The sequence below is a fragment of the Gymnoscopelus braueri genome, assembly GCF_963280865.1.
Source record: "Gymnoscopelus braueri genome assembly, chromosome: 12".
In the NCBI taxonomy this organism is placed as follows: Eukaryota; Metazoa; Chordata; class Actinopteri; order Myctophiformes; family Myctophidae; genus Gymnoscopelus; species Gymnoscopelus braueri.
In genome coordinates, this window is record NC_137614.1 from 30,060,108 (window position 1) to 30,081,681 (window position 21,574).

At 43.4% G+C, this 21,574-nt stretch overlaps 1 protein-coding gene across 4 annotated transcripts in view; it reads right to left on the bottom strand.

Moving 5' to 3' along the window:
* Positions 1-207: 207 nt before the first annotated feature.
* slco4a1 (solute carrier organic anion transporter family, member 4A1) overlaps positions 208-21,574 on the bottom strand; it is a 38,862-nt gene continuing 17,495 nt past the window's right edge. For 2 of the 4 annotated variants that reach the window (XM_080445305.1, XM_080445306.1), the window contains exons 2-12: positions 12,954-14,115; positions 11,480-11,570; positions 11,196-11,317; positions 10,028-10,139; positions 7,535-7,689; positions 6,451-6,745; positions 5,300-5,462; positions 3,521-3,702; positions 3,077-3,141; positions 1,462-1,610; positions 208-547 (exon numbers count right to left, since the gene is read on the bottom strand). In XM_080445305.1, the coding sequence (XP_080301431.1) occupies positions 365-547; positions 1,462-1,610; positions 3,077-3,141; positions 3,521-3,702; positions 5,300-5,462; positions 6,451-6,745; positions 7,535-7,689; positions 10,028-10,139; positions 11,196-11,317; positions 11,480-11,570; positions 12,954-13,806 (2,370 nt within the window). In that variant the 5' untranslated portion in view covers positions 13,807-14,115 and the 3' untranslated portion in view covers positions 208-364. Of the gene's footprint in view, positions 548-1,461; positions 1,611-2,474; positions 2,893-3,076; positions 3,142-3,520; positions 3,703-5,299; positions 5,463-6,450; positions 6,746-7,534; positions 7,690-10,027; positions 10,140-11,195; positions 11,318-11,479; positions 11,571-12,953; positions 14,116-17,110; positions 17,378-21,574 lie in introns of those variants that run through there. The other 2 variants (XM_080445304.1, XM_080445307.1) reach the window with 2 other exon arrangements.

Genomic DNA, 21,574 nt, shown 5'->3' on the forward strand with positions numbered 1-21,574 from the left:
CAAATTGTTTGTTTTGCGTTTGTTCTCCTGTGGAAATGCTTTTTAGCGACATAGAAATGTGTGCAAGTCAAACCCGCGCGCATGCACATGGACATACATGATGATAAGTAGAGCAACGTTTTGTTGGGCAGTTGTTTGTATGTGTCTGTGTGTATGAGTCCATAATGTATGTCTGTGTGTTTGTTTTTTTTTGGGGGGGGGCGGGGTATTGTTGACACAGGCCGTCGGTATATAGAGAAAGCACCCTGCCCACAAGCGCACGCACACGCAACCGCCCACCCACGCATTCAAGAATCAGTCGGTATACGCTCTATCGCATGCACACAAAGTCAGCAGCCAGTCAGCGGTCTGTCTTCCAGGGTCATCACCTGGCATGGATATTGGCGATGACGCCGTCCTGAGGCAGCTCGTCTTTGATGGGCAGGTCACCAACGCCCCCTCCGCCATCCCCTGCCCCGTGGTCCGTGCTCTCGCAACTGCTCTGAGGGGACTCCGGAGGAGGCTGGTACATTACACTGGCCAACAGGAAGAAGATTGTCCCCAGTGTCTGCCGCGTAGGAGGAATGAAAGGCAAGGCAAGGCAGAGAGATTAAATTAAATTGAGCAGTATAAGTGTTCATTCAAGCTACCCTTGTTTTGAAGAAAGTACACCTGTATACTGGTGGGGAGCTATTGGCTACCAGGAGAAACCTGTCTGGACATTCTAGAAATATGATGAATATAAATTGCAAAAATAGCAGATCTACAAGCTCACATTTATGTCAGCTTGTAGATCTGCTATTTTTTGCAATTTTTCTGACCTTGTTGAATCTTGCCACTGACTAATCCATATTACAATAAAACACTAAAACTAAACTTAAACTAAGCCTTTTCACAAAATGAAAACCATCTAAACAAATTCAAAATGCTAAACTATAATAACCTTGCTGTAAACTAGCAATGATGGCGCAGTATTGTGCGGGGTGGGTCCCTGCTGTCACTTGCTATTTACAGTAAGCAAGGTGAACATGAGGTAATACATGAAATGCATAGAACTAGTAATCTAGGATCATAGGTAAACCAAGAATTTATCATCAGTCTTAACAGCATAATATCAAAAAATAAATAATCTGTACATTGAAACTATACACACTAGGATGCCAGGTATACAAATGAATCTGGCATCTGTCTACATAATATGCTATCTAAATTACATTTTAGCCTTTGCATAAGCCTGCACGGTCGTCAAGGCTAGTGCTACGACAAGTGCTATGGTCTAAGGTGGAGTCTGAAGAGGTGAGTCTTCAGATTACGGTGGAAGATTGGGAGTGAGTCTGCAGTTCTAACTGCAATGGGGAGTTCGTTCCACAGTTTAGGAGCCAGAAGGGAGAAGAGTCTGGGAAGCGTGGAGCTACATTCCACCTATAACATGACATTATGTAAACACACACAATGTCTAATTGCAGACTAGTCTGTTATTACCTTATATATAATGCCGGCTATTAGTGTGTACCGGCTCATGGCAGCGTTGTGGTAGAGGTAACAGGAGCCTTGCTCTCCACACTGGTCCTGCCACAGCAAGCAGGACAGATCAATCACTGAACCAAAGGCTATTGGTCCGGGGATACCACCTATAGGCCAAACAACAACCAGTATTAGACAGGTTTGACACACCAATAAACGAATGCTTACGCGTTTCAGCTATGAAAACATAGCATATACATATTTTTGATATGTATACTGGATTTTGGGTCTAGCACTCTTTTTTTTATTTATTAGACAGGGTTATTGGACACTGGATGACATTTACTATTACCATGGTAAAGTTATATCCCTCAGACAGACAGACAGACAGACAGACAGACAGACAGACAGACAGACAGACAGACAGGAAGTAGGGTGCCACGATTTGTTGATGTTTCCACCAACTAATACATTCCTACAGAAAATAAATGATATAACAGCAACACTGGATGCGCATAGTCTGCTTTACTTCAGTTTGTGTCTAATTTAAATCATTTCATTACCGTTGTCAACCAGTAGGTGTCTACTCCACACGCCTGCATTGGGCCATTCAAGTAAACAGACAGATAGTTATCAACTCAGAGCGCAAGGATAAATAGCCTTTGTGAAATGTGAAAAGAATGTCTACAGATTTGTTGTGAAGTAAATAAAGCTGTTGACAAGTAACCTTGCTCAGGGCCTTCTTTCTCGCCCTACTCTCGTTATATGATAACGAGAGTAGTACACTACACTATGCTGTCTCTCCTGCATAGATTAGTGGTTCTCAACCAGTGGTCCTTGAGGAGGTAACCAAATGGACCCTTATAGATCTTTAACTACAGGTCCATACAATTCTTGCAAAGCTTGCCATACCTGTACGCTTGTTTGATAAAGTCCAGCACTTCCTCATCTATGGGCACATACTTTAGAACTTTGGGTGTCACTCCATCCTCCCCACAACTCTTGCCACACTTGATGGTAGCCTTGGCCCTGTGTTACTCATCCATGGTGAATGGTCTGTCAGGTATGGGTAGGTCGTTTATTTGACATTATTTGAAAACGTTAGTTACAAGTTACTTTGCAGATTTTGATTATTTGTCGTGGAAGACAGGAGCTATCGGGGCATCCTCCTCCTCGGTTTCAGGAGGATTTCCCAGGAGCTTTTTGAAATGCAGGTGCAAAGTTTCTCCAACCAACTCATTCCTCTGTGCTTCCTCCTCGGATCTTGGCAGACTGAGAAAAGTTTCTGCCGGAGATGTCTTTGATGCTCTGGCCATGCTTCTGGTTTATATGCGCCTCTTCTACCATTCTGATCTTTCGGGTCAGCTCCTGCTTCCTGCTGTTCCAGTGTTGCGTACACTTGGTATTGCTTCTCTTTCTTCCGCTTATACTCTTCCCTCAGACCATCTCCTTTTAGAATTAAAATTGAAACCGTGTTATCGGTGGCCAAGTCATGTAATCGTGTATGCCACACACCGTGGAACACCAGCCACCGTGGCAACCCAGACAGACAGACAGACAGACAGACAGACAGACAGACAGACATTCACATTCTGTGCGCATCTACAGCAGAAAAAGGACACATTTGGCCTACCCAGTGAGCGCACCACAATCCACTGGATGCCAAGTCCAAAAGACCTCTGACTGTCTGGCACACACCTAAAGAGGGCAACAGATATACATGTCAGACACATACTCTACTGACATTCTGTTAATGCTGTGAATAGAGTCCAGAGGTAAGCACGCACATCCCAACATGTCAGACCTGATGAAGACGATTGCCGAAACTATTCAATAAATGTTCTACTGGGAGCTAACAGTGTGCAGACTTCCCCTCCTTTCCGTTAATACTGTGAAACCTTATTGCAACAAATGGAACACTCTCTCACTTCCACAGTCAATGGACTAAACATGCCAGACCACCAGTATGGTTCTTTAAGCACCCCCACCCCTTCACATTTTATCATGTATAAAATGCATTGCACATACTGTAGTACTATCACATGTATCTGTTGGAGGATTTCCATTCCCCACCTACCTGAGTGTGGCAGTGAGTGCTGGGATGCTACAGAGGAAGGTGAAGCTGATGATGATGAAGAGGAAGGAGAGGAAGGTTGGCATATGGTGGCAGGTGCTGGAGCACTTCCCTGCCAGCGCCAAGCCCTCCCCAAGCCCACCCCGGGACACGTTGCCCATCACACAGCTGCATCCAGAGTACACCTAGTAACACACAGATAGAGAGACAGCGCTGTAGGTGTAAGCTCAGTGCTTGTTGGCTTACAAAAGGCACACAGCTCTATGCTGAATACATCTAGATAGATAGGTAAATAGATCCCAAGGAAATTCTATAACAATAAAAGGAAATTCCAGTAATAATCTTTTAAATGTTACAGTTCTACATTTATAAAAGTACTGGGTCGCACTCAGAGTAGCAAGAGTGAGTATTATTTCTTACATGTCTCTAAAATGAACAAACCTTTTGGCTATCCAACCTTCATCAGTATGTACTTCTACATTTAACCTCTTCCTAGCTTACATCACTATTTACATTTTTTTTATTCAACATATTTTGTAGCTCGGCTATTTTCACTATTTGTCGTATGATGAAGTATACAGGACTTAAGTGGTTAATAGTCTTATAGGTTCTGTTTAAAAAAAACAGGGGAAGAAGGTGGGTCAGAAGAAACTTCCATTACCAACTAAAACTGGTAATGGAGAGGAAGGCTGACATATCAGTTGAAACAAAGATAAATCGTACATAAACTGTAACAAGTTAACCTGCAGATAAACTATTTGACGTACAACAAAGTATAGGGTTTATGTCCTAGATATTCAACTGGCAGGCCAAATCCTGCCCCTAGGGAACTTTATAGTGGCCCCTGGAACATTTTTCATATTCCATTGTAATATGCTAAATAATTATTGGACGGTTGGTTGTACAATAACAATGACCATTTTGAATGTTTTTCATAACTGTTAACCAAAACTTGTTAACGGTTAATTAACCATTAACTAAAGAATAAAATGTAGGCTACTATTCAGAGGAATGTCTGTGACTCACTCTGTGTCCCAAATTAACACCCGCCAGGACTGCATCTGCAGTCGTGAAACTATTACAGGAACCCAGTATAACCAAACGCGGGTAAATGTAATCTTTGAGCTAATTATTGAGACTGGGCGCAAACAGTAAGGAAAAAATATTTCCGATTCTACTCCTTTAACAATTGTGCCCCCCTGCCTATCTAGTTGAATACCCCTGGTTTAATTGGTTAAGGCATCGGCATTAGAAAGAGAGCTAGCGTTGGCTGAAGGACGAGAAGTAACACCAATCTGGCTGATTAGCTGCTTCCCGGACTCCTAATCAGGTGTGGATTACCTTTCGTTCTAGGATGACAGGGACCAAACAAATGGCTGAGGCATGCTTCCAGCCCTGAAAGGGTCTAATTAGAAACGTTACTGGTGTGTTTAAATGGCCTGCTTTCATTATATTATATTACTTTAAGGTCGGCGGCCTGCTATAATTTCTGTATGGCTTATATGAAAACAAAACTATGGTCCCAACGTCATCCATCTCCAAAAATACCAACAATACTATTGCATTCATTGACTTGATCCTTAGTTACTCAGTAACTCAGAAACAATTCACTAACTCAAACTACCTGCTTTCCTTTAGAAAGTACAAGAAGAAAGTCCGCCATTGACCGTTATGTAATGTATATCAAATGCCTGACATATATCCTTTTGGAGACAAAACCATCAAGTTCAGTTCAGCTTTTATCTATGAAAATCTTTGCCCCGGGGCGGGCTTTTGCTGCACCTGTCTGCCCGTTGAGAGCTCAGTGCGGTTGACTGCGCTGCAGCCGGCATGGCAGGGAGAGTAATATATGACACCGTCCGTCCCACACACAGGATTATACAGCTCTCTGAGGCAGCTACAGCCTGCGTTACAGTCCACGGTCAGGGTGATATCCAGGGAGGAGCTGAAGACGAGGACAGGAAGGAAGGAAAGAGGTGAAAAGGGGAGACAGTGAAATTGACACGAGAGAAACGACACAAACGAGGGAGAAAGAAATGAAGAGAAACACGTACAGCATTCAACAGGTTTTCAAAGTGGGGGACCCCATTCATAATATTATTATGTCACTTTTACCACTTTCAAACTGAACTGATGCCCTATTTAGGGCATGTCATTATTGTAAAACATTTTCAAAATATTTCAACCAAAAAAAAGAAAAGCGCAGATCTACATTGATTTCTGTAGTGATTTTTTTAAAAGCCATTTCAGATTTCACAAAAAGGGGGGGGGGGGGTCACAGCAACAGGCTACAGTATGGCTATTTGGATGACCATTGCACGGCATGGAAATGTTTGGGAACTCCTATATTATTCAGCAGACAAGTGCGATCATTCCCTGTGTTGGTAATATGATAATCTGAGTTCCCAGAAGTTCTCGCATACAAATGGGCGGGGCGATAATGGCATAGTATCGCATAACAACACCTCTGAGTGCCGGGACAGGTCTTTAACCATTCAAAACCCATATGGGTAACTGGAGTCCCTCAGCGCTCAATACTAGTGTCTTTTCTGTTTTCTGTTATTGTGGGGAAAGCTTTTGCTGAAAATAGCCGATCGACAAGCTCACAACGCGACGCAACTCTGTTTAAGATGAGCTGTGGTTGGTTGGGTTACACCACAATCAATATGAAAGTAAGTATATAAGTAGTAAACAGAGACTACAAAAAAATTATGGCAGGATTTGCTGATTAAAGCAGCCTGATTTATCCTGTAGGAACTCACTTAATGATTCATGTATGCTATATTCTATACTCTATTCTATTTACTTCCTTTTTTTTTTACAATTCTTGACAATAATTTAATAATATAATGACACCTTCTGATCTTGGCCCCACAGGGGGCCCTGGACCCCATGTTGGGAACCCCTATAATGGAGCCGTTTGGGAGCCGCACCTGTTTCGCAGGCGTAGGTTTCTGGGCTGGTCGTACAGGTACATGCTCTGGTCAGTGTTGTTGCCAGGATACTGGTCCGGTCGCTGGTTCTGTATCAGGGTGCCGTGGTAGGGTGCTGTGACCCCGGCCATTGGCAAGTTGGGGCAGTGGATGAGGAAGATGAAGATGGCCAGCAGGCTGATTATGGCACACACCATGCAGAAGCGGATGATGCCTCTGCAGCGCAGGTTCATTCGCTTCACGATGTAGCCGCCCAGGAAGGTTCCACCTCCGCCCGCTGGCACCACCATGTAGCCTGAGTTGGGGGAGAAAATCTGGATGAAGCATGGGCTCCTATAGCCTCTAAATGCTCTAGTGCAGTGGTTCCTTTCCGCTGGAGACCCAAAAGAGAAATTTGGTGTCTCCCCAGGACCCAAACGTATACAAATATACATCACGTAATACGTATTAATTGCTTAAGCCCTATTTAGAAAAAAAATTATTAAAAAAATACCGGTAGACGATCTACAAGCTCACAATGCATCACGAATCTTCACAATGCGACACGACGGCATGTAGATCAGCTATTTTCACTATTTCTGACATTTCTGAAATTGTTTAAAAATGTCTTTGGGGGGGATTTTTTTTTATTTGATGTATTTTTGTATGTAAAAATTGGCTATTTATTCGCGACCCATACAAATTGGTCTGCGACCCAAAATTGGGTCACAACCCCATGGTTGGGAAACACTGCGGAGCTGCTCATTTGCTCATTCATATAGAATGGTAAATAAACTGTTGACTGGGACTATGTTTGATGAGTCCCAATCTCTGATATTAATGGACACCTGCCAGCCAATCAGAAATAAGTATTATCCGTGGCCATGTTATGAGTATATATTATCGTATGTAAGTGTGTCAGCATCCTTGGGTAAATAAATAGTGGGATAGCTGAGGTAAGCAAATCATCAGAGCATAAAGTACAGTACAGTACAGTACAGTACAGTACAGTACAGTACAGTACAGTACAGTACAGTACAGTACAGTACAGTACAGTACAGTACAGTACAGTACAATGTTGACTTTTACTGTACATGTCTCTCACCAAACCACATGGCAGCTTCTGATGCACTGAGATTGAACTGAGCCTCTAAGAACTTGGGACCAAAGGTGGACATGCCAGCGATGAGGGTGGCTTCTGTGGCTCCGGCTAGGCACAGAAAGAGGAAGGTCGGGTTCTTTAACAGGAGAAGAACCGATCTGGAGCGAGAGAGAGGGAGAGAGAGAGAGAGACAGAGAGAAAGAGAGAGAGAGAGAGAGAGAGAGAGAGAGAGAGGGAGAGAAGAGGAGAAGGTTTTAATTTAACGTGATGTCCTAAGTGACTCTTATGGTTAGGTCCATTTTTACACATTCACAGTTACATTAACTCTTTGGATTTTCATGTGTATAAAAAACGGGGTGAGGAAATTGAAAACTTAATTTGCTAATCCTCAATTTCATTTTTTAATTAAACCATGACAAAGTAATCCCTGCTATAAGGACCACCCCCTTTGTAGATGTTCCTAATCCAGTAGAGATAAACACTTTAGTGCGCAAGTCCCTAAGATATATGTCCATGTTATGTAATGTGATGTGATGTGATTACTGCCTTGCTGCCTACAGTAGCTGTGATCCCTCGTTGCCATGGAGCCGTTTCCCAGTTGCATTTGCAAGTCATCATAGTAAACACACATGTGTAAACAGAGTGCTAAATGTAAAGAGTGAGTGGGGAAGGAGGAGGACCGACAATCAACATCAGCTCGTGTATGTAGTGTAGGTAGAGGGGCTTCTTTCCTTTTAGCAGCATTAACGAAGCATCATGTTATGCAGGACATGGAAGTCATATACCCTCAGCTGTCAGCCTGCAGATTGATCATCCAAGCAATTGTACGCGCCAATTCTCACAAGGCGGTCCATTTAAATTTGGCTCCCTCCTTGATCTCTACTTCTATGCTGCCACACACACTGCTGCTGCCAAAGCTTTGCCTCCACCAACACATCCTCCACCTTTCTGCTTCAGAGCCTTGCATGGCTTAAAGGTTATACTGAAATGTCTATGCTTTGGGCACACTCTTGGATACCAATGGGGGGCTTCTGCATCATGCTGCCTGGTTTAGTTTAGCATGTTGTTTGGCCAATTCATGGAGCATCTTAAGAGTGGAGCCATCAGCAGTTTAACTGTATTCCATTTGTTGCAATAAATAGTTACATCTATGATGAGTGTGTTCCTGACTGAAGTGCTATAATTCGCTATAGTCACCCTACCACATTAAACTGATTTCTACTGCATACTTAAATCCTAGTCAGCAGTTTACATTAGTGTGAACTACAATGTTTGCATCAACTATTAATAATTGATTTGTTGCATTGTAGTGTATTTGTTTGTGTTTGTATTTGTAATTTGGTTCACATTTGTGTGTGTTTTTAGTGTTACACCTAATGAAAGACCCGTGCCCCATTTCCAGTGGCAAGGCACCAAACCACACGACACGACACCGCATTCTTGTGCCGCCGTTTCCATTACAAGGGCCTGGGGTTAGTGGTGTCAAAGGGGTCAAAATGGGTGCCTGCTTTGGCACCACTCCAGGGTAGGTCTGAGCTAGGCCAAACAGGGCCAAAGCAGAGACGTGTAAAGCTTCCGACTACTGATTGGTCGGAAAATCCTCACATTTGTGTCTGTCAACACAACAACTTGTTGAGACAGATTGTAGTGCGCGCACGTGTGCCTAGGGGTCATAACGCCCATCCTAAAGTGCAGATCATCAGGCCATTTCTTAGAAAAGATTCCCGACACAAATGAAAGTGAAAGTATGCAGCTGTCTGCCTTGTTACTAGCCGATACAATGTTCAGTATTCATTACATCATTACACAACCTCAGTTGAGTCAAAGGTTCAAGATTAATTATCTCCGCCAGGCTGGACGGCCGAAGGCTAGAGATACATTTTCCGTCCCTGCCCGTCCGTGTGTGTGTCTCCGTCTGTGAATAGCTAATCTCTGGCACAGCTGGACCATTTGTCATGAAACTTTGCACACACACTCCAAGTAGGCCATGGTAGAATAACTGCCAATTTCTGAATGGGCCTCTTGGTGGCACTTTAACGTTTTGGCGTATAACTTGTTTCGACCCTGACCTAGGGGTACCAGAGGACCGCAAAACAACAACAAAAGAACAGGGGAGAAGCAGTTAAAGGCCACAAATATTTATTGATTAGCCAAAAACAAACAAGGATCAGTAAAAATCAATGTGTGTGTATTCAGCGGCAGATTAACCCTTTGTTAACGACCCGTTTCGGTGCCCCCCGGGACCGTTTTGTCAGCAGGGTTGTGTAACGTGGCGAGCGTTTCACCGTTTTAGCACTCCTTCAACGCTAATCCTTTATTGCGTTTTTTTATCAGTAGCAGGACAGCTAGCTCAGCTATAGCTTTCTTCCTCAAAGCTAGTTTGGCTAGTAAGTTATTATTTGGCCATTTTCACCCTGACCTTAATCGTCGCTATTGTTGTAAAGACCCGATGAAGACCTGTGTGGCGTCTAAACGTCGCACAGGTGCGCATCCTACCTGGGCATGTCCTTGACTGATTTGCCAAACTGAGGGTCCGAGGCGGTGGTCTGGCTGCCATCTTTGAGCTGGTGGGCTTCAGAAACCCTCATGGCCACGTACTTCTGTGAGCCTGTAACGGAGGCACACAACAATGAAAAAAATCATATTCTGAGATGTCTGTAATTTCGTTTTGATGTGCTTAGCTGTACTGGTATAGCACATTGTACATATAGGTTCAGGATTTGTAGTGCACCCCCCATCCAGTTATTACACTGTCCCGGGGTGCAGTACGAAGAAAGAGTAAAGAAAGAGAAAAACATAGGACAAGACAAAGAAGACTAGACTAGGACAACAAGAACTAAGTCACACTGTCAGTCAGTCACAACTTTCATTTATTTTTGAGCCGAACGCAAACTAAAATTAAAGCCTGGGTACCGAGGCTAGTCAAGGGAGTAGAAACTAAACACACACAACCCACAAAAAAACACAACACAACAAGTAGACCTATAGGAATCCTCTACAGTGAAAAGGTGGGTCTTAAGCATGTTTAAAAGTTTAAATAAAGTTTACAAGTTGTTACATGCTTAATGGATGCATAGTGGCATTGAACTAATAATTGCCATTGCCAATGAGTTAGATATAATTCTAAGAATGGACACAAGCCTATAATAACATTGCTACCTTTATTTAAAAAATATATAATCTGTCCAGTTTAAAATCTTTTGGACTTTTAGAAGCTTATATCCACAAGTTCATTGGCTACAGATGGGCCTACTGGTTTTCTCTGGTGTAATCTCCCCATTTATGTTCAAAGAACATAAATTGCTGAAATCCCCAGAATGTTTTGTAAAGCGTTCCTCCAGGGCCATTTTCATTGGTGATTCATTAGCAACTGCTTTTAAGAACGTAGTTTTAAAAATGTTGCATTTTTTCCGGAACACACACACACACACACTCGTCTCTGGGACATGTCTTAACGCATCTGGTGGAATCACAAGCGTTGTCTAGAGTGGCCGCAATCAGGCGTATCAATCTGGGAGGGCCTAGATTCAATCTGACTCACCCAATAACCCATATATCCGGCCGCCCTTGCTTCATCTCCACAGTGTGTGAAGCCTGATTTATACTTAGTTGTACGACGGTGTCTCGCTGCAAAAACATTTATAATACTATTTTGGGTTAATACCTGGTAGTTGTCGTGGGTAGCCCAGGATGGGGAAAGCAATGAGCAACGATGCAGCCCCTCCTGCTAGGAAGCCAATCCACCAGGCCCCCACCCACAATGGATTCTCGGGAGTTACCTCTGTCCTGCAGACACATGAATACATCAATGGATAAAGCACAATACATCAAGAATGGAGAGGGTTTATTCATCACTCACTCATAAACATACAATCAGTGACATGGTGGTAGACACGGGTCTAAGGCAACATCAACACAATATTCCATTCCATTGCAAGAGAGACCTACTTCAGGCCGACCTCTGTGTAGATGGTGAGGAAGTATCCCCCCAGCAGGTAACCAGCGGCTGGACCCACAATGGCCGCTGTGTAGAAGATCCCTAGAGAGAGAAACCACAGAATCAGAGAGACGGGCCTGACTGTCTAACTTCCTGTTTCTTACTGTCTACTTCCTGTCCTAGGGGGTTAAAAGGATTCTATTGTTCCCTGATATACGTTTCCAGGAATTACCTGGGGGGGGGGGGGGGGGGAGGGTGACCAGGCAGGCTTGTAGAGGAAGCATTGATATCATTGGTGTATTTATGTATTTCATGGTTTTAATTTCTTTCCCCCTTTTAATATAACGTACTATGGCTCATCAAAAACATTTACAATGTATTATCTATTGCTTTATTGAACTGAAATGTGTGTGTGTACCTTTGTGTATGTGTGTCGTGTGTATCTTTATGTATTTAACTGAAAGTATTATTCATTAGTATTATTTAACACAAGGGTTCTCCTTATGAACCTTTATACAAAGGTCCTCCATTATGAACGTATTTGTTTGGGTCAGGTTGTATGCAAGAAGGCAACATAAATTACCATGGGCACGGTATTACAGGGAAAGGTTTACTGTTCAGTGTGTGTGTGTGTGTGTGTGTGTGTGTGTGTGTGTGTGTGTGTGTGTGTGTGTGTGTGTGTGTGTGTGTGTGTGTGTGTGTGTGTGTGTGTCAGTGTGTGTGTGTGTGTGTTTACAGTAAACCCTGTGAGTGCCTGTCTCCATTTAAGTGGTTGCTTTCAGTGAGTTATTTCTCAGTCATTTCTCAAGAGCCTGTGGTGGTTTCGAACTAGCAATCGACCCATATTTGACATAATTTTGTTCAATGAAGCAATGTGTCCTGTGGGAAAAATATATATTGTAATGATGCCCCTGCGTGGTTGATGTGTCATCTCACTGATTTCTGTGCAATTCAAAACATGTATGTCAAGCATTCACATGATGGTGAGACATATACAAACTTTGGTGCACAAGTAGATTGAGGTATTTACTGTAAGTCTGCATTGTGAGTAAGAAATCCAAATACATGAATGATAAGTATTGTTTTTTAAATCAGTTGTTATGCTGCATGGTGTGCTGTGAGCCCAGAAGTGAACCCTTGCTGCCTGACTGACGCAAACACGCACGCGCACACACACACACACACACACACACACACACACACACACACACACACACACACACACACACACACACACACACACACACACACACACACACACACACACACACACACACACACACACACACACACAGCAAAACAACAACAACAACAACAAAACTCTGAGAGTGTACAAATTGAACCAAATGGACCCTTACTTTACAGTAGAGTACTAAGTAACCAGAGTCTTGAAGGTCAACACGGATGTGAGTCATCAGCTGCTGTGCAGTCAGATCTAATTATGAGCAGTTTCAGAAGACAGATAGTGACGAGTACGTGACTCACCTATATAAACTGGTGCATAGTTGGACTTGACATTCTCATCCAGGTATGTGACCCCTAACGTGTACAGAGGGGTAGCGCCAAAGCCGTGCAGAAACTGTCCGAGCATGAACACTAACCGATAGCTGGACATTCCCCCGCCCTCCTTATCGTGGCACTGGCTGGTGCGGTTGGCCGAGCACATTCCCGTGTGCTCGGGCAGGTTGACCTGGTAGGGGGGGGTGGTGAAGTGGGGCAGGGCGAACACCAGGGATCCCAGCGCCATGATCAGCACCCCCCAGCCCAGCCAGCGGGGCTTGTGTCCCGTGCCGCCGAAGTAGCTGACGAACGCCAGGCACACGCAGGCGGCGATGTCGTAGGAGCTGGCGATGAGGCCGGCCTGGTAGCTGCGCAGGTCGAAGCGCCGCTCGATGGAGGTGACCACTGTGTTGATGAAGCCATTGATGATCATGCCCTGCAGGAACGAGGCCACGCACAGGAAGAACAGAACCCCGCGCGGGGTGTTGAACACCTGGATGGCTTTGGGCGTCAGGCCCCCCCAGCCGCACAGCTCCTCGGCAGAGTCAGCCGAGATCAGATTTAACCCCATGGGAGCCCCGGCGCCATGGGGTATCGTCTCTTCCCCATACAGCTGCCCCGGGACTGTAGAGGCCCCAGTGAAAATGATGGGTTCCACCGTGCCATTGGCCGTTGGACTTACGGGGCTCCTGGGGCCCGAGCCTGCGGGACTGGCCGACTGAGAGTCCACGGGGCTGGGGTTGTCCAAGGGAGGACCCTGGCTGAGGGGGCAGTCCTGGAGGTCCAGGAGCTCCTGCATGGAGCTGAAGGAGGCATCGGCATTCAGCAAGACCGGCATCGCCCCACTGAGGGGCACGTCGAGGGGGGAGGGAGTGTCCCGTGTCACAAAGACAGAGTGCAGAGGTGGGAAGAGCTCCGCTGTATTTCAGGAGTGAGCCAGAACAAGCCTATAGTCAGTTGGGGCTAAATTTGGAACTCAATGTAGCCTTTAGGATGTACTTGGTCTTAAATCTACCTAATCCCAGATCATGTTGCGTGTCCCATGTGTGGAATCTGACACTGCGGTGCAGGTGGTCCTCGCTGCCTCTCTACACAAGAGGTGGGAACGGTCGCTTCATAGTGAGGTCGCCGTCATGTTGCCACTCTCCTATGGGGAGACGAGAGAGAAGACAGAGATGGAATGGTTAATGAGGGATTTCATGATCTGCGTCACCGCAGCGAAATGAGACGGCGGCAAAGACCACCGATGGCTTTATGAAAAGCGCCTATCTGGAAAATATGCAAATCATTCCACAGTTTAATGATTGAATCAGACACTGAAAAATCAACATCGGCTGGCAGACAAATGGACTGCCGCTCAGAACCATGCCCCATGAATAATCCTTTTTATTGTGATGTGTAGCAGACCGACAGTGTCATCTCTGCCAGCGGTGCGGACCAGTTCATAGTCCGCATGATGCCTCTGTACACAGTAAAATCCTCAGGGCTAATTTATCCATTTGTAACTCTGAGAGTGAACAAATGTGATCATTAGTGACCCTAAGGGTCACTAATGATTTACTACTGGCCAATTACTCTGCCCATCATGGCTGACACCAGGACTCAGGGTACCAACATGGTACACAACTAGTAGAAATACCAAAATGCCTTCCTTCCATGCATGCAAAAATACACCTGAAGAGAGTCAATTTTCAAGTTAAATGAACACTTAATTGAGCAAGCATTTCTGCTCCAGAGAGCCATAGTGTGATGCTGAGAGGAGATGAGCTGTGAATGGGTGCAGCTGTTTCCTGCATGTTGGATCTGATCTCATAATGGAATTACACCTAGCTAACTACACGTAACATGAAACCAAATGCCCCACACACACACACACACACACACACACACACACACACACACACACACACACACACACACACACACACACACACACACACACACACACACACACACACACACACACACACACACACACACACACACAGTTGTCACAAAGATCAGAGCACAGAGCACAGAGAAAGGGTGTTTACACTTGTACACTTTGGTTTACACTTTGGTTAACAACTACACTTGTAACAACGCATGCAGGCAGGCAGGCAGGCAGACACACACACACACTCACACATTGGATCACACACACTGGTGATCAACCATAAAAGTGCACTCTGCTTCAGCAAGTATTGAGACAGATCACACCTCACACTAACACCACCACTGGCATTGACAGGCCGACAGAGAGAGGTCACTGTGGTTACAATAACATGTCATGCATATTGTTAGTAGCACATAATCAGATTCATAATAGCTATTCAACTAATCAGTGCCACTGAGGAGGAATTGTGGTAGAATTATATTAGTTATTATGTTACCCTTTTTCCGACTGTCACTTTTTCCTTATGTTGTTTGTCTTTTGCCTTATGATATGCTCTGATAGTTTGCATGTTATAAGAGTCAAGATGTCTTTGATTAGGCCTAATAGCTATTGTTTTGGTACAGTTTGTCTTGTTTGATGCAGTAACTTGTCCTTGTGACATTAGAGGATAACTATGGTCTGATTTCTTGTGTTCGTGGCAGAGCTACTGTGCCACCCTGACTGTGTGTCTATGATATCATGTATGAAACCACAACATCACCACCTTTCAATAAGTGTCTCTGACTCATTTGCTTCATCAATTACTGACTGATCCAGAATTCCTCAACAGCACTTAAAACACACTGGTCTGATTATATAGTGTACCTGCATGGTTTATTTATATGCATCTTCAAGTGTGTTGTAAATGAATCGTCCCCAGTGTGTTATTTTATGAAGATAAAGTACTTTCACATTAGCCACACTGAAATACGCTAATCCCACCACAGACTGTATGGTGTTCAGGGATAGGCTCTGGTAATGGCGGAGCTGCTTAAATATCATGTCCCTTAAAACAATATGCAGTATGTTCCAGCCATCTGTTTACACTTTTCTGTAACATTGCACTATGCAAATATCAAGAGTGGCAACATTTTCTATAGGCAAATTATCATTATCCTCAACATATATTTCCTGTTCTTATGGTGTATGTGTTTAAGTAAGGTGTGTGTGTGTGTGTGTGTGTGTGTGTGTGTGTGTGTGTGTGTGTGTGTGTGTGTGTGTGTGTGTGTGTGTGTGTGTGTGTGTGTGAGAGTGTGTTTCTCTCTCTCTGATTTAGTAGTTAAACTTCCACCCCGACCAAGCATGATAGTTAAAGACCGGATATGAGTGCTTATTCACCATAATTTCATAATAAAAGCGACCTCAAAGACAGATAATTACTAAATGCTGTGTACAGCTAGTAGCTACTGTATGTGATGAAAACAAGCTCCGACAATGTCAAGTACAGTAGCTGCTCACCTTTCACACAAACAATACAATCATAACCGCTAATTTGTAACTTGTAGTGTACAAATGTAACCAAATGGACCCTTTCAGAGTTAACCACATGAACCCCAGCATCCGTATTCTGGGCATGTCATATAATAGTCAAACATTCAGCAAAAATGGATGAACATTTGGCAAATTGGATCAACATTCTGCAGAAATGGATCAACATTTTGCAAACATTCTGCGAAAATAGCCAATCTACAAGCAATGTTTTTTAACTCCACATGACCACAACCACAGGACCTCAAGCAGTTTAAATCTTAACATACACCTTTTAAGCATTGCCTTTTAGGCTTCTACATTACTCTCGTTGCTTTTAATTTATTTTAAATGTACTTTTATGTATTTTTTTATATATTTCTTTATTTGTTCTTTATTGTCCTGTCTTTTCTTTTTAAACCTCTTCTGTGAAGCGCATTGCACTGCTCTTGATGTACAGTAAGAAATGTGCTGATTGACTATGATTGTCATGAAAACATCCAGGACTGGTACAACAGGTCTCTAGCAAAAAATCTGCTGTTGACAGCAACTTCCCTCTCCCCTGTATTTGCATATGAAACACTATCCAGGTAACAAACATAAACAAAACAAGAAACCCTAAACATCCCAAACACTAACATGAAAACACAATCTACACACTAAAATAATGAGTGTTCATTCAACTCTCAGAGTGTACCAATGGACCTGTAATTGTCCATTTCTACACCCTCAGAGTTAGAACATTACACCCTCCATTTACCTCCAGTTGTCCTGATGAAAATCAACAGGTTGGACGAGACAGGAACAGGTCACGTTTAGAGATGGAAGACGAAGACGATGCTATGAAAGACGACTTGGAGAGAGAGTGTAAGGTAACGACAGAAAGGCAGAGAGAGGCGTCCATGCCGGGGGTCCTATAAACTCTGTCTCTCAAATCTTCTTAAAATCTGGCACTGAGGCAGCACGTGAGACAAGTTCCCCTGTCTCTTCAGCACTGGCTGTCAAGATACACTGTGGAGTGAAGGGAATGACTGTCAAGACAGACTGCGGAGTGAAGGGACTGCCCCCAGGCTTCATAATCTACCTGCCAGAAAATAGCTCACTGATTCGGCAGCGTGCGCTAGGCTAGCTCCCTCCCACTGCAGGCCAGCTGGGGTGACTTCCCATAAAGTGAATGCATGAGCAATCAATCACATACTGGACAGAGAATAACACGCACCTTACACACAGTCACACAAACATAAATGAATTGGTGCATAAGATTACTTAAAATTGTATAGCTTCCAAAGGGTAAAAAACACACACACACACACACACACACACACACACACACACACACACACACACACACACACACACACACACACACACACACACACACACACACACACACACACACACACACACACACACACACACACACACACACACACACACACACACACACTACATTATGTTCTCAGTTTGTGTTCAACCACAGCAGATCTCAGGTGTTTCTGACAGTGTTTCTGATGCTTATGGACGATCAAAGTAACGCATATACTGTATCATGAATACACACGTTGGATTTAAGCCCTCAAATCACACTCAAGGATGACTCTGCTCTGAGGAAAATTGTGACATTCACCAATGTTGTCATGCATATTTCTCTGTACTGTACGGACATAGAACTATATCAATATCACATTCAGCTACAGTAAGTATTGTAACTAACTTGCCACATATAAACTGTACAGTAAAATCCTCATTGTTAATTTACTTACTGCCCTTTATGCCGGCTGGCATGGAGGGGCAGCCCCAAAGGATTTCCACCCCTGTCTGTTCTGGCTAGCCTGGGACCAATACCTTTTCGGGTTTCTGATCCGGTCTGGAGCGGAAATAACTTTACGTCATCAGGCGGCCGGAACACGCGACCGTAGCCTCCGGTGCCGTGCACTTACCATCAAAATGATTCCCCTAGTTAAAATGTGTTTAGTTTGGTATAATAGTTTTGTTTCTTTTGGTATATAATCGTTTGGTATGTCCATCTTTTATTCTAACTCGTGACGCGACTAGCGAGAATAAACTCATTGATTTGCATTATGTGGGGAACAAAAACAATGCGACACCACCGGAACACATTTCTTTTTTACTTTTCTCTAAACTGGATCACAAGGCTTTAGAATGAATACCAGGGTTTCCTCCGTGGTGGAAAGCCTGGTGATGCGAGGTTAGTTCTGGGCCTGCGTCTTTATAGAACCCCAGGTGTATCTTGTTACGGAAACAGCAAGAGAGGAAATAAACCTTATGTACAGAACGGTCTTCCAGGGTCAGTAGTCATTTACCCACTTCTAACTCTGAGAGTTAAATTAAAACTCGCCAATTATGTCCCGACCTTATTTTCAAATAGTTTTCAAAAATTGGAAAAACTATATTCAGAAACTGCAGATCTGCAAGCTCGCAACACTTCGCGCTGTGATCAATTGTAAGCTTATAGATCTATTTAAAAAAAAAAAAAAGGAATAAATCTATTTCCAAATCAAATCTATTTTCAAATTGATTAGAATAGATTATGCACTTTTTGACAAAATAAACGGTGGGTCAGCACTCAAAAACTGCCATTGGTTGGGCTCTAATCATGGACCCCTCACCACGTAGGACAAACGCCCACCGGATTGGATTGATGCACAACAACATAGGGCCAATGTTATAAGAGGCTAATGAGCAAGGCTTTTACAAAGCACCGTTTCGCTGGACAACGCAAAAAAAAAAAGAAGACTTGGGCCTCAGCTATCTGCATTCTTTGTCTGCCCTCAGCTGATCACTCATAATAATTGGGGGATAATAAGGTTCAGGGAAGAAAAGCTGGAGCATAAAATCCAATTAAATCCTAATGAATTCTAAATGACAGCTTGATAGATGGCCAAGAGAGGACACACCTAGTTCCGCTCAAAGACAAGGGTGTGTGTGTGTGTGTGAGAAAAAGTTCTCCCGTTGGCAACAGACCCATTATCTTTGAGTACATGCAGTCAAACCCCTTTAACTAGACCATAATCAAATGACTCTCCTCACATAATAAGACAAATATGACAGCCATAACGCCCCATCGGCAGCCGATCATACAGAGGCAAGCAATAGTGATGAGATCAAATCCTACTTGAACATCCCATATGCTCACAGTAAAGACACCAAGCTCTCCAAAATATGAATGACATTTTGAAGAGAGCAGTTGAAAAAGCGAGGCTGAAATAATGCGATGAGAGACGGAGAACAGAGCAGGAGGAGGTGGGGCTTTGGAGAGCATGTGGTCATGATCAGGTGATGATGGGGAGAGGATGGCCTGGGGTGTGTGATTGCGGAGGGTTGAACTGGGGCACCCTCGCTAACAATGCACCACGGTGGGGCGAGGATGTCCCAGACCGCTGTTTATTTGCAGAGGGGCGATAGTGCATACACATCCTAAAGCACAACTTGGTTTTTTTATATCAAATTCTCTCTTGTGCCTTTTCATTTCTGTTTTCAAAGGGAGATCAGAGCGACACGCTGAGTTTGAGTTAGCCTTAGGGTCTCCTCCTGCCTAACAGTTCCTTCTACTTCACAGCAGAAACCTGTTTGCTTTGGAGTGGGGGCTTTCCTGCTTTTTTGGCAAACAAAGGCTTCTGAAGTATCATGACAGAGTCACTCTCATGGATAAGGAACATTTCAGGACATTTCGATCGATGTAAAGTAGCTACCTCTATAACACTCTGATTACACAGCAAAATCCTGTTAAATTAACACTGAAAGTGTAAAAACTGATCGGTAAGGGTAAACTCTGACCGTTAAATTAACACTTTTTTTCTGTGTAGTATGTATGGGTATGTTTGAAGTGTTTGTGGTTTTAATCAGTTTTTTGCAGGGGGTTTTCATCTGTTTAGAATTGTGCTGTATTGTGCAGTACTTAGAGCTGCATTTCGATAAATAAAGCTCATTATCATAACCGTCATCAATGGACACAAAACTTGTGGTAAAAATAGCAATAATCAAATAAAAACAAATATATTGAAAAACTCAATTATTATAATTATTTTATTTACCACTTTCCCTAAAGGAAAACACTACAGCAGAGTGAACTTTGAATGAATGAACGTGCTGCTTTTGAATATAAGTCGGAAATCGGCAGTCGGTATTTCCCATTTCCTACTAGGTCAAATGGCAGCTTCCAGATAGGAGCTCCGGCATGTTTTCTCAAACCCCAGTTTGCAACTTGTTATAAATTGACATCATATAACATGGCTGCGCACAACATCAACATTATGTAATATTACTTACGAGATTATAAAAAAATAAGTTTTAGAAAGCCTGTTACTGCCTCATGCCATTGCCATTCTCATGAACATTTTGGAATAGCTGACCTACTTATGTATATAATTTTCAGTCTACGGTACTCATATCAGGAATATTTGAATATCTGACCTTTTATCCTGGTTTTCCTTGTTCTGTCTATTCTTCTTACCTTTTCTAAAAAACTACAAATGGAGCTTTCACAAAATAATTTCACCCACTTCTTTGCACCTGTAAACCTGTGATGTGACAATAACATTCTGTTTCAGCATGGTATGCTTTCAGTTCAATCAACATTAGCCTAGAGTTAGTTGGTAAAAACAAAAACTTAATGCATGATGCAAAACAACTACAAAACACACACTTGAGCTGCTGTCCATGTTTTTACTACCTTGGTACAGTAGCTCGAACACACAGAGGTTGGTAATGACATGTTTACCACATTCGACCTGCTACCTCCGGGCCATGAATAGATGCTGAACAAGAACAAGAATGACACATACTGTAGTGCACCCAATTCAAACAGTAGGATTGTCTGTTAGGCCCCGATGACGCAATACATCCTGTGAGGTCTGGACAAAATCCACTCAACCACAATTTGAAGCAGAGGAAGCAGTCTTAGCCCAGACACCTATCTTACTAGCCTTCCCATTTATTTTGTTCACAAAAGAGGACAAGACCTATTATATCCATCTATACTTGGTCCTGTAAAAGCAGGATTGTGACTCATTCAGTCTCTGCTGTCTCTCTTTAGAACATTCTCTTTGTCTGTTTCCACTTCATATTAGAAAGACTGAGGAGAAGAGATACTTTTTGATCTAACAGAGAGAGAGAGAGAGAGAGATGACAAAGCGGAGCACCTTCAGCCAACAGCTCATAATTTTGAGGTGCTCCACAGAATGTATTAGGTGCTCTTTCATTC